This window comes from Pholcus phalangioides, unplaced genomic scaffold, assembly GCF_987345545.1.
Source record: "Pholcus phalangioides strain wild (caught in Gottingen) unplaced genomic scaffold, Ppha-v1.0 ptg000022l_1, whole genome shotgun sequence".
NCBI classification, from domain to species: domain Eukaryota; kingdom Metazoa; phylum Arthropoda; class Arachnida; order Araneae; family Pholcidae; genus Pholcus; species Pholcus phalangioides.
Window position 1 is genome coordinate 1,342,693 of NW_028301615.1, and position 12,300 is coordinate 1,354,992.

At 39.5% G+C, this 12,300-nt stretch overlaps 1 protein-coding gene across 1 annotated transcript; it reads right to left on the bottom strand.

Moving 5' to 3' along the window:
* Positions 1-4,344: 4,344 nt before the first annotated feature.
* Positions 4,345-11,422, bottom strand: LOC149069307 (polyubiquitin-C-like). The gene is made up of 4 exons (XM_089250197.1): positions 11,361-11,422; positions 8,674-9,164; positions 5,189-5,644; positions 4,345-4,704 (listed from the first exon to the last, which is right to left on the bottom strand). Exons 2-4 carry the CDS (start codon positions 9,155-9,157, stop codon positions 4,499-4,501), a joined length of 1,146 nt encoding a protein of 381 aa, XP_089106323.1. The 5' UTR covers positions 9,158-9,164; positions 11,361-11,422; the 3' UTR covers positions 4,345-4,498.
* Between the last annotated feature and the right edge of the window lie 878 nt (positions 11,423-12,300).

The window sequence follows — 12,300 nt, forward strand, 5'->3', positions numbered from 1 at the left end:
TTACAGTAAAGAAATAAAATATACATCTTTTTGACGATTAATCGTCCCAGGCGGGAGCCCGTTAGCCCCACCCTCGCGGATGCCCGTTCTCAGGAGCTCTTTACCTAGAACCCACGAAAGGGCGTAGGGGGGGGGGGACTTGGGAGTCTGGTCCCCCCCCCCCAAAATGTGAGAAAATGACCGTGGGAAAAAGATGGCCAAATCCATTGTTCTGTCACTTTGGTCCTCCCCCCCCGAACGAAATTTCTGGCTACGCCCCTGAACCCCCGTACCCTCTTAGGCAGCGATTCTAAACATGTAGGTCGCGGCAAGCTTATACGTGCGTCTATTCAGCGCTTCTTTGTCGGGCTATTCTGGGAACCGCGGATAAACGTTGAATTAGGCAAGGGGGACAGTCACCGTAAATTAGAGAAACGCCGACATCTTGACACATGGGAGGTCTCAAGAGTAACGTCCTCATACAAATTGGTAGGCACTTCTAGCTACAGGCAGTGCCGTCTTAAGTCATGGTGATTTTGGGATACCGAAAATCCACATTTGTCTCACGCACGACCACTCCATTGCCCAAAACTTACCGATTTGGCTGTAATCTCCCGCAAAGACTTCATTGGGCTTTTTTTCTTGCGAGAAACGGTGACAGCTGACAGGTATATTGCGCTTTTGAAGCAATTCGTCGCCACTCAACAAGCGTAGGACGATCGACCATGCACGGCGTGGTTCATGCAAGATGGGGCTAACACAAGCCGTTTTTGACTTTCTGGACGAATATTTCGATAGAGTTATTGCGTTGAACTACACGACAGTTAAGGGGAAAAGGCATGGACTGGCCATAGGCGGAATTGACTTAGAAGTCTGGGGGGGGGGGGCAATGCCCCCACATATCTCCGCCCATGGGGCTGGCCTCCGTATTAACCCGACCTCACCCCTGCGACTACTTTCTGTGGGGCACACTCACTGAGCTATAAGTAAACTTACTTATACACTAGCAAGCTGATCTTGCAACGCACGACTCCCTGCAGTGGTTCTAATCCGCTCGTGGGTACACAAATTCCCTTTGTGTTCCTTTCTTTCCATTGAAAAAAAAAGATTCCAGGTGGGTCCTGTGAAAACTGCTCAAGAATCGTTCACAACACCGTACAAATTACTGAACCAATTGCGAAAACTTTCATTGCGTGATCCGCGCTTTTACGTAATGCTCGGGGGGGGGGGTGCCCTGGGATTGGGGGTGTGGCGGGATGTTGGTCCGAACCGGGTGTGCTTTCCTGGCCGGCACGCCCATGATCAATGAGCTTATATCGCAAAAGCGACAGAGCCTGGCGGTGTTCGGTTCTAAACACTCGACAAGCTGGAGGCCATTCGTCAAGCTTGTGTGTCCATTTCCGGTGACACTAGGGTCACTGACCATATCATTCTTCGTTTGCGACGTGTGTAAGGTGCACATTTTGAATCGCTTTTGATGTGAACGCAACGAGATCCGCTTCCATTACCCACATGTACAGCCTACTTATGGTAATACCGCCGGCGACGCAATTTGTAATTTTTTTTAGGTTTCTGTATCAGATTGTTTTTTTAATAAACATACCACCGGTTTCATGCTTCTATCACGTTTCTGAGTTATTTTCAAAGTTAAGGGTCCTTCGTGAATCACCCTGTAGGTGGTGGTGGGAAGAGGCACGATTCTGTTAAGGCAGCGATTTGGTTTAAGTCCAGCCTTTTATTTGTACAGGGTTATACATTATGGAATTACATTATTCGTAAATTATTTACAGGGGTGGTAAGAATCCCTGCTGTATGTAGTGGCTTTGTTACCATCAGTTCTCAGAGAAACCACAGGATTATTCTCTATCTTAAGATGCTGTCATAAAATTATCAAAATCGAAGATGCAAATTTAGTCAATGTAATTATTTTTCATCACAAAGCCAAAACATTGGGTCTAATCAACTTGTCGCGCGACAATTCGTCGCAATCAATTTGTCGCAGCGTCAATTCGTCGTGCTACAAACTCGTCGCGGTACAAATTTGTCGCAGAGTCAGTTCGTCGCGGTACAAATTTGTCGCAGAGTCATTTCGTCGCGGTACAAATTTGTCGCAGAGTCAATTTGTCGCGGTACAAATTTGTCGCAGAATCAGTTCGTCGCGGTACGAATTTGTCGCAGAATCAGTTCGTCGCGGTACAAATTTGTCGCAGAGTCAGTACGCCGATCAAATAAATTTTCAAAATTCAGTTTTCATGGTATTCATGCCACACTTCCCGCTTTCTGGCGGGATCTCCATTTCTCGCAGCGAGGGGCGTTGGGCGAACACACGAAGATGATAGATAAGTTATGATAAAATAAATTTTTAAAATTAAATTTTCACCGTATAAGCCGCACTCCCGCTTTCTGGCGGGATCTCCATTTCTCGCAGCGAGGGGTGTTGCGGGAACACACCAAGATGATAAATTAGGATCAATGCCCATCCCAAAGCACAATTTGCCTAAGGGGTCATTTAAGTATTACGTCAGGATCGGGGAGGGAGTTTCGGATTTGTTGACTTTTGATGGCGGAGGGGGGGGGGTTGAAGGTCGCTTACGTCATCAACCACCCCTTTTTGAAGATATGAAATATTCTAAGCTGCTGGTGAAATTTTGCTGACAGGGGAGGGGATGGGGGTCAGTGTTTTGCTGATTTTTGCTGACAAGGGGGAGGGGGTCAAAAATGGCTGAAAATCTGCTTACGTAATACTTGAATGGCCCTAATTCACTATTGAATATGTATCTGCCATGTAGAGAATACATCTTTGAGGAATTTTTTACCGACAATATATCTAAGGCTAGCATTATACTATGAAAGTGTTCTAAAAGTCCTTTTATAAAACTTGAAAAATTCAACCAATAAGATTATCGGTTGCATTTGCTCGAATGTAACCTATGAACTTTATTGGTTGGATTTTTTGAGTTTTTAACTTGAGCAACTTATCCGGTGCAAATTAAATTTTGAAAATGTATGTGATCGCAATTTATCATCTCGGTGTGCGCCCCAACTCCCCTCGCTACGAGTAATGGAAATCTCGAGAGAAAGCGACAAGTGTGGCTTATCCGGTGAAAATGAAATATTAATTAAATTAAATTATTAATTATTTCAGGTTCTTGTGGAGATACTGTAGTGGTTAATGTTGGTGGGAGTCTCGAGTCCACATGGGACAGATACAAGTTTACACTTAAAGAGAGCCTCCGCTGTGCTGTAATTTGGGGAATATCATAAACACCGACATTTTTTTACAGAATTTTAAAATTTTATCATAGAAAAAATGATTTTTTTAACATTTACAATAATTGAATAATAAAACATTAATATCAATTGTAATTTTAATTTCGATGTAATTTCGATGATTTTTTTCGAAATGACAAAAAAAAAATTTAATAAACTGTGTGCATTTCTTGATGGAAAAAAACTTTTCTTCATGTTTATTTTTTCACGTATGTGACAAAAAACCTACATACAGATCGCGTGACGAGTTGACTCTGCGATAAATTGACGTCCCGACGAATTGGTTACACGACAAATTGTCACTGCGACGAATTTGTACCGCGACGAATTGGCTCTGCGACGAATTTGTACCGCGACGAATTGGCTCTGCGACGAATTTGTACCGCGACGAATTTGTATCGCGACGAATTGGCTCTGCGACGAATTTGTACCGCGACGAATTGGCACTGCGACAAATTGATGCGCGACGAGTTGAGCGCGACAAGTTGAGTGCGACAAATTGACCGGCTACGTACAGAATGCCTTCTGTGACATTTAAACTAATGCACTGAAAATGAAATTTTAATAATCCTTCACATATATGAGGGTGTTCCCCCCCCCTTCAAATTTCAAGAAATTCATATAATTAAAATCAGCAACTAAAACATTTGGTCAACGTTGTATTTTCCACCATTACGTACCACCTGTAGTTCAACAAGAGACCAGACTGAACACTAATTTATTGGAAATATCTCCTAAACACCGAGATCAGTGGTAAAAATGAGCTATTTAGGATTGAAGGCGGCCATCGTCTGACCAACATTTCTCCAACAACTTCAGAAGATTCCAAAATGCTTAGAGAAAAACATTGAGGTAAAAAACTCAAAACAGATGACAGCCTTCAAATGCTAATAGCTATGATGCATTTATCTAATGGCTGCGAAAACCTCAACCATTGAGAGCAACGATTGATATATTAAAAGGTGGAGTGTCCTAAAAATGCAACTAATGAACAGCAAATTTCTATATTACAAATACATTAGATTTATGAAAATTTTGATTAAAATAAGATCAAAACAAATCACTCAACAATACTAAATAAAAAGACAAATCATCTTAATGCTCATTGTGTAACCTTTATTCTATTAGTTCAAAAACTCATTCCTGTATAAAGAAAAAAAACTGTTCTGCAAAAAAGAATATCTTGTCAAGTTCAAGCCTAAATGGAATTTTTCTTTTTCCACAAAAATAAAGATGGGGATCCCTGGAACTAGAATCCACCCCTGAGCCTGAGAACGAGATGAAGAGTAGATTCCTTCTGGATGTTATAATCCGAAAGAGTGCGTCCGTCTTCCAACTGCTTGCCAGCAAAGATGAGACGCTGCTGGTCCGGTGGAATGCCTTCCTTATCCTGGATCTTTGCCTTGACATTCTCAATTGTATCACTCGACTCAACTTCCAGAGTTATGGTTTTACCTGGAATAAACAAATTATAAAATATGGCACATCAAACACATCATACTCAAGGGGGAAAAAAAAACCACATTAAAACAATACCTCCTTGAGCTGGATCCACACCCACAGTGCTAAACTGCTCTCATGCACAAAAAAAACATAACTCAAAAATAAAAAAGTGGAGAACTGTTAACGGAGTGAGGCATAAGTGGTAGAGAAACTTGTTCCATGTAGAACAAATACTGATAATCACGCAAGTGACGAGCGTCACAAGAAAACCGAACAATGTGTGAACCCCCCCCCCCCCAATTTCTCATGTATAAACTTCCAGTGGGCTGCTCCCTGATGAAAGCAAGGATATACAATGTCGCGCTATTCACATTGACCAACTTGTGTGTAGGTCCACCTTAAAAACCAGTTTCCCGCTGCACAATACCGTAAGTGCGGACCCAACTTTAGATTCTATACATGGGAAATAAAGAGTTTAAAAAAAAAAGATAATTACCAGTCAGAGTTTTAACGAAGATCTGCATGCCTCCTCTAAGCCTCAGCACCAAGTGAAGCGTGGATTCCTTCTGGATGTTGTAATCAGAGAGCGTACGGCCCTCTTCTAGCTGCTTGCCCGCAAAGATTAGACGCTGCTGATCGGGAGGGATCCCTTCCTTGTCTTGGATCTTCGCCTTCACATTCTCGATCGTGTCGCTGGGTTCGACTTCCAGGGTAATAGTCTTGCCAGTCAGGGTCTTCACAAAAATCTGCATGCCTCCTCGCAGCCGCAAGACAAGATGAAGGGTAGACTCTTTCTGGATGTTGTAATCAGAGAGTGTACGACCATCTTCCAACTGCTTACCAGCAAAGATCAGACGCTGCTGGTCAGGCGGGATGCCTTCTTTATCTTGGATCTTAGCTTTCACGTTCTCAATGGTGTCACTCGGTTCAACTTCCAAAGTGATCGTTTTTCCTGAAATTTAGAAGGTTTTAACTCCGATTCAAATTCAATACAAAATAAATATTATTAAAAAAACAAAAAAAACTTAGAAAAACAATCTAGGGATTTTTATAAAAATAAGGATTTTTCGTTTGCAAAAACATGACATTGTGTCAGCCATTGCCAATCGTCACCAAGTTTAAAAAAAAAAAAAAAAAAGGTTTGCGAACTTCAACGTAAAAAAAAAACAAATGAATCATTTAGACCCTACAATGCACGATTTTTTTTTTTGACAGGTTACAGAATTAAAAAAAGATGTAAATAAGTTTTACGGCCATCCACGAGTGGCTTTCGAAAGAAAAATGGGAATAATGAATGTTTCAAAACATGAAGTTGCCAATTGGCAGCGGAAAAAGACACGCGTTCAAAGTAGCTGTTGCCGATCGGCAACAGTTATATACACTATGGTTTAATTTTTGGCACAAGCTGGAACGAAACAATTTTCCATAGAAACCTATGGGGGGGGGGGAAATCACCACTTGGCTAATGAAGTGATTCCAGAACAAATATTTTCATTACTGGAGGTATCACTAATATTAAAATACAATAATAAATAACAATAAATATAAATAACAATGATGAATACATCATTGTTAAATTTGATTGTTAATATCATGGTAACAAAAATCTTTTGGTTAATATATAAAAAAAATTAAAATTAAATCTAAATTAGAAATTATTAATTTTTATTTCCAATTAAAAATTTTAATTTTATTTCTAATTTTGATAAATTAAGAAAATTGATATTCTGCCGCCAAATATTTGGTATTTGACAAAAATCACTATTCGTCCTATCCCTACATGTCTATAGACACAAGGACATTCTTCTACCCACTCCAAGCCATGCAAATATGGCAGTGGTTCTCAAACTTTTATCACTAGCGGCTAACTTGCTTGATTGATGGCTCATTCACAGCTGCCCAGAATAGTAAACAGGGATGAAAAGTGACAGTCCATTTCAGAGCAGTTTTGTAACAGTAAAATATAGGATTCGAAGCAGATATTTATAAATTGGAACAACGAAATTAGCTCAAGAATATTTTTGTTAACCCCCCCCCCACCCCTTTTTAAAATAAAACAACTGCACTGTCTTTTGTTATTAAACATCTTTTTATCAGCTTGTTTTTGTTTTTTTATTTTTGATGTTTCAGGCTTTTGACACGTTGTTTGAAAGAGCAACTGTCACAAAATTTTTTACACCACTCTATTGAAGATGATTTTTGTTTACTGGGGGCATTATTTGCTGTCTGGAACGGCAGTTCAAATGGGATATAAATCTTCAAGTTAATATTTTTAAACTCTGAAACTTGAAAAATCTGAGAGAATTTAAGAATCAACATGTTTGGCAATTCAGCAGTCATTACTTTGCGATCTGACACTATATCGGCAATTTAACGCTCGTTATTCGGCAAAGTTTCTAAATTAACATTTTCAATTTGGCAAACCTGTTCTTTTACTCCCGGAATGAATTTTTTTTTTTTACGAAACATCAGGATTTGACGGAGTGTCGATCAACTACAATTTCTGCTGCTTCTAGTGGAGGCTTTCAATACTGAAACTGACTTGCATTTGCGCTTTAAAGCTGAAAGACCATTGGAAACCAACTTCAGTTGCACGATCATGGATATTAGGGATTTCGCAATGGAAAGCCAGATGAGGGGCCAATAGCTTAAGCACAGTGGAATAAAACACTTTTCTCTGGAAGAATTGTTTTGCAGCAAGAATGAATAAATTATTTTGCCACGCTTTCTAAAATTCGGGACATACTAAAGCAAAATTTGCTATTTGAAACAGAAAAACACTATTGGAACAGGATGGCACAAGATGTTAATTTTGACGCAGTGTTCCTACCCCTGTGAGTAAAGTAAATATTCATTTATAAAAGAATCAAAGCATAATTTTAAAAAACACAAATCAATGTTTCTAGCTCGTTTGGGATATCTCAGCAATGCATACTTTAAAATATAAACTTCTTTTCCTTCCGAACACAGCTCAGGTCTATCACCATGGGTAATTTACTATCTAGCAAGCTGTGCTGGAAGAAAGTTTAAATGAGCACCTAACAGTCCCAGTGTATCTAATGAGCCCAGGACCTTGCGATGCGATTCCGTCATTATGACCATAAATGTAAACGTAGTTGTGTTTGTGAATAAACAGCGGCTTTCGAGAAAAACTTGCATAGGGAATAAGGAGTTAAGATTTACCTGGTTCTATGGACACCTCTACCTTGATTTTGAATAGTAGATACCGCCCCCCCCCCCACCAACATATTTCACTTGACAGTTTCCTTTCCTGACACGAGGAAAGGGGGGAATATTTCAAACCTGTGGGGATGCTAGCCTCAAGTTTCATGTAGGAAATTGATTTCCGAATCAATTCTAGGGGTGTTCAGAGTTCAGACCACTCAACGAATTTCCATGGGTACTTGAGTGTTCCTCGCTCAAACACCACTACGTTCACATTTGTGGTCCCCTTCACCACTTGTGGGTAAAATTTTAGATGAAAAGGAAGCCATGACATCTTCAGAATATACCAGGATTGGATATGGCTCCAGGTTAAGAATCAATGGGTAATGTTACCAGTCCTTCCTACTCTGAAAATCAAGTCACTGCAATAATAAGTAATGTTACCAGTCCTTCCTACTCTGAAAATCAAGTCACTGCAATAATAAAATCCTATTCAGCTTAAATGAGACATGTGGTTAAATAGATAAATCATTTCGAATGTCGAAAGACCCGATTGACGTTGGCCATTTGGCAAATTATCTTTTACTACAGAAAATTGACACAATTAGTACAATTTACATTACGCTTGCAATTAAGTATTAAAAACTAACGCAAGAGTCTTTTTTCGGTGTACAGCAAGTTCCTTCGGGGTAGGAAAGTAAGAATTTTTTTACAAATCAGCCACAAAATTCGAAAGCTGCCTGGAAAATCTGCTAAACTTGGCAACTATGTTTTAAAAACATCAAAAGCAAATTTTATAACCAACCAAATGCATACCTGTCAAAGTCTTGACGAAAATCTGCATGCCTCCCCTGAGTCTCAGCACCAAATGAAGCGTCGATTCTTTCTGGATATTGTAATCAGACAGGGTACGGCCATCTTCCAACTGCTTTCCTGCGAAAATGAGACGCTGCTGATCGGGAGGGATCCCTTCCTTGTCTTGGATCTTTGCCTTGACATTCTCAATCGAGTCACTTGGCTCCACCTCAAGGGTGATGGTCTTGCCGGTGAGAGTCTTCACGAATATCTGCATGCCTCCTCGCAACCTGAGCACGAGATGAAGAGTCGACTCCTTCTGGATGTTGTAATCCGAGAGGGTACGGCCATCTTCCAACTGCTTCCCGGCAAAGATCAGACGTTGTTGGTCCGGCGGGATGCCTTCCTTATCCTGAATTTTGGCCTTCACATTCTCAATCGTATCACTTGGCTCCACTTCCAAAGTGATGGTTTTTCCAGTCAGGGTTTTCACAAAGATTTGCATGTTGTACCTGGAAGTAAGAAAAATAATGACCCTCAATTTTTTTTTTAATTTCTTCCCCCTCTCCATAGAATTTAAATCAATCATCCAAAATCACTACAGTAAAATCAATAATTGAGTCTTGAAACAGATTCCAGATAATTCATCTTAACCCTACGCATTGCTCATCTTGCCACCACCCCCCACCCTCGAGAAAAACCATCTGGACTTTTCAGTACCCTTCAAGCTAGTTTTTGCATAGGTTTTTGACAGATATATATATATTTTTTTTTATCATTGATCAAAAGTTTGTTAGGTCAAAATGACTCCTCACACTACTTGCACAAGGTTAAATGCCTTTCGGAAAAGCTGTTAGAAGATCACATGCAAGATTTGATCAACATGTAGTGTTGTTTGTAAGGACTACGATTCCGAGTAGAACCTTTTATATCCCGACAGTACTTCAAAGCACCGTTTTAATCAAACGCTTATATCTTCGTAATACCACCACTTTTACTGACAGTATCTACAAGGACACGAGCGCAGTTCCAATAGCGGGCAGTTTATGGCAGCAATACTTTTTCCATTTGCTGCGGGCATTTTATCTTTGCCACATATATAGCATTAGGAAGTTCAATAGTAGAGTAGATTTGCGTGTTGTTCATTCGAGTTAATTTAGTGACTAAATTACTAGTGCTATTATTTTTTATTCTCTTCTATACTAAACACAGGTAAGCATTCCCTACATTTTATTTAGAATTCTCTATTTTCTATCATAGGGTCAAAAATGTAAGCCGGTACTATAAAGTACCGTCAGGTAGCGAGTGGATTTTTTTCCTATAATACAAATTGCTTCGATGCGGGGAGATTTTTTATTGAAGCAACCACATTGAGTAGTGAAGATAGAGATAGGACACAAAAAAAAAAAAAACCCGACTAGCACCTATGATATTGATCAATGGGCAGAATGAACAAGGCAGATATGCTGCACTCACTAGATGACAGGGACAGGAAGTCAAAGAAATACTGGCTCAGACCGTTCTTCACGATGCTTGAAATGACATATGCCATTTATAAAAGAAATACATGGAGAAATTTCACTATTGCAGTTTCAAAAGAAACTTGACAAATGAGACGCAGCATAAGGGAGTAGTCCAGTAAACAAATTCTCGGAGCTGATTGTCTACATTTGTTCAGCAGAGGGAGAGATGCAAGATGTGCTCTATTCGAAACATTGTAAAATAAACACTTGGTTTTAGACTATGTATTTATGTATTCTGTGGAGAATTTTTTTTTTAACACAAATCATTCTGGCACCTAGATCTTTTTGCAATTGGTCCAGCCCTGAGCACATAGGCGCAGATAGACTTGGAAGTCTGGATGATGTCAATTCATAATTAAAAAGGCCCGATTTTTTTTAGGGCCCCAACTGAAGGAGGGGACGATTTTTCTTTTTAAATTACCAAAATATTATTTGGTAACATTAGGAAAAAGGTCCAGAACCGCGGCCCTGCCTACATTTGTCTACAAATTTGGTTCTTAATTAATTGCATTATTTTCACTTTAAAATATACCCGGGGAAAGTTTAAAAAATGAACAGATACGATTATAATCATCAAAATTGCATTAAAAAAACTGAATATATAATGTAATAAAATAAAAAACGGAGTCATTTATCCTTCTCTCTTCCCCCCCCCCCCCCAATTTCTTTGAAATGTCTCAGTAAAAGATAATTTTCAAATAATTAGAAAGAAAATTTGAATATTTTTTGTGACTTGGTCCATGGAAGAATGAAATTACGTTAACGCCCATCCCCCATTGTTTTTAAGGGGAAAAAACCCTTTATGTCGATTTTTTTTGCCAGCAGTAATACTTGCTGGGATCAAAATGGCACCACAACACGAAGTTAAGGGTTAAGTAATAATACAGAACAGAATACATCAACCAAATATATATTTTTCTAATTGGATAATAAATCGAAGAATTGGACCTTTTTCAGCAAATTACGATTCCTAATTGGTCGATTGATTAATTATGCAGACGCGTCGCATTTCTTTCTCTATGGCGGCAAGGAAAGAACTCGACTTCCGCCCACGTAAGCAGTACATAAAACCCGCAGAATGAACAGACGACATTAATTTAAGCCCCGTTTATTATTTTAATAAAACGCGCAAAATAATGTAACGAATTAGAAATGGATTTACTCGTAGATTAATATTACGCTCACCCAAATTGATATCTTCCAAAATCGCAGTAGAGAAATCTTCGACAAACGCTACCAACTTCCAAAACGACGAACAATAAATGAATTTCCCCGTACACTAGCCTATATAAAATGCTGACTGCTATCGGAAATCCCTACCTCTGATTGGTCGTTTGTTGCAACTCAGAATGTTCTAGCACCTATGACGTCAACGAAGCTCGTGATCTGATGATGCGTAATCTTGAAATTGCATAAGCTGGAAGTCATTAGACCATACGACCCGTTTTCAATTAAATGATATTCAAAGTTTTGATATGCAAAAATCTCCCCCACGACTCACAAAATCTTTTTTTTCCCCATCGCCGATCTCCCAGTGCAGGATTTAGGTTTGATGAGGCCCTGGGCCAGGATCGTAGTCACAAAAAGGCCTGTGAAAAGTCACAAATTTAATTCGGAGGACGGAGGAACTAGTACTTCGATGAGGGATGGGGACGAAAGTGATAAAACAATAGATATTTCCATATTATTGCATAAAAATCAGTCATTTTCTAACATTTCGTGGAGACCGGACCCTCCTCCGGTCCTCTCCTCTCACTACGGTCTTGGCATAGGCTCTTGAAAAAGGAAGGTAACGGGGCACCTGGGACCCGTAAAATGTTCAACTCCAGCCGTCCTTTGTCAACGACAAATTGTCGTTTTTTTTGTGCTGAATGTATCATACATGATAATTTACGTACCAACTTTTTTTTTTCAAACAGAGCACAACTCAGGTATATCGCCATGGGTAACCTAACAGTCTGAGAGCGTATCTACTTTCTAGTGTTGTGTCTGATTTTTCAGTGCTGCCATCTATATTGCAGAAGTGAAGTGTAATGATTGAATATTTGAACCGTTTGTTGTTGAACCTGTTGCTCCCTGTGGGCCCATTAAACATTGGGCCCGTTAAATTAGAAAAAGTGTAAAG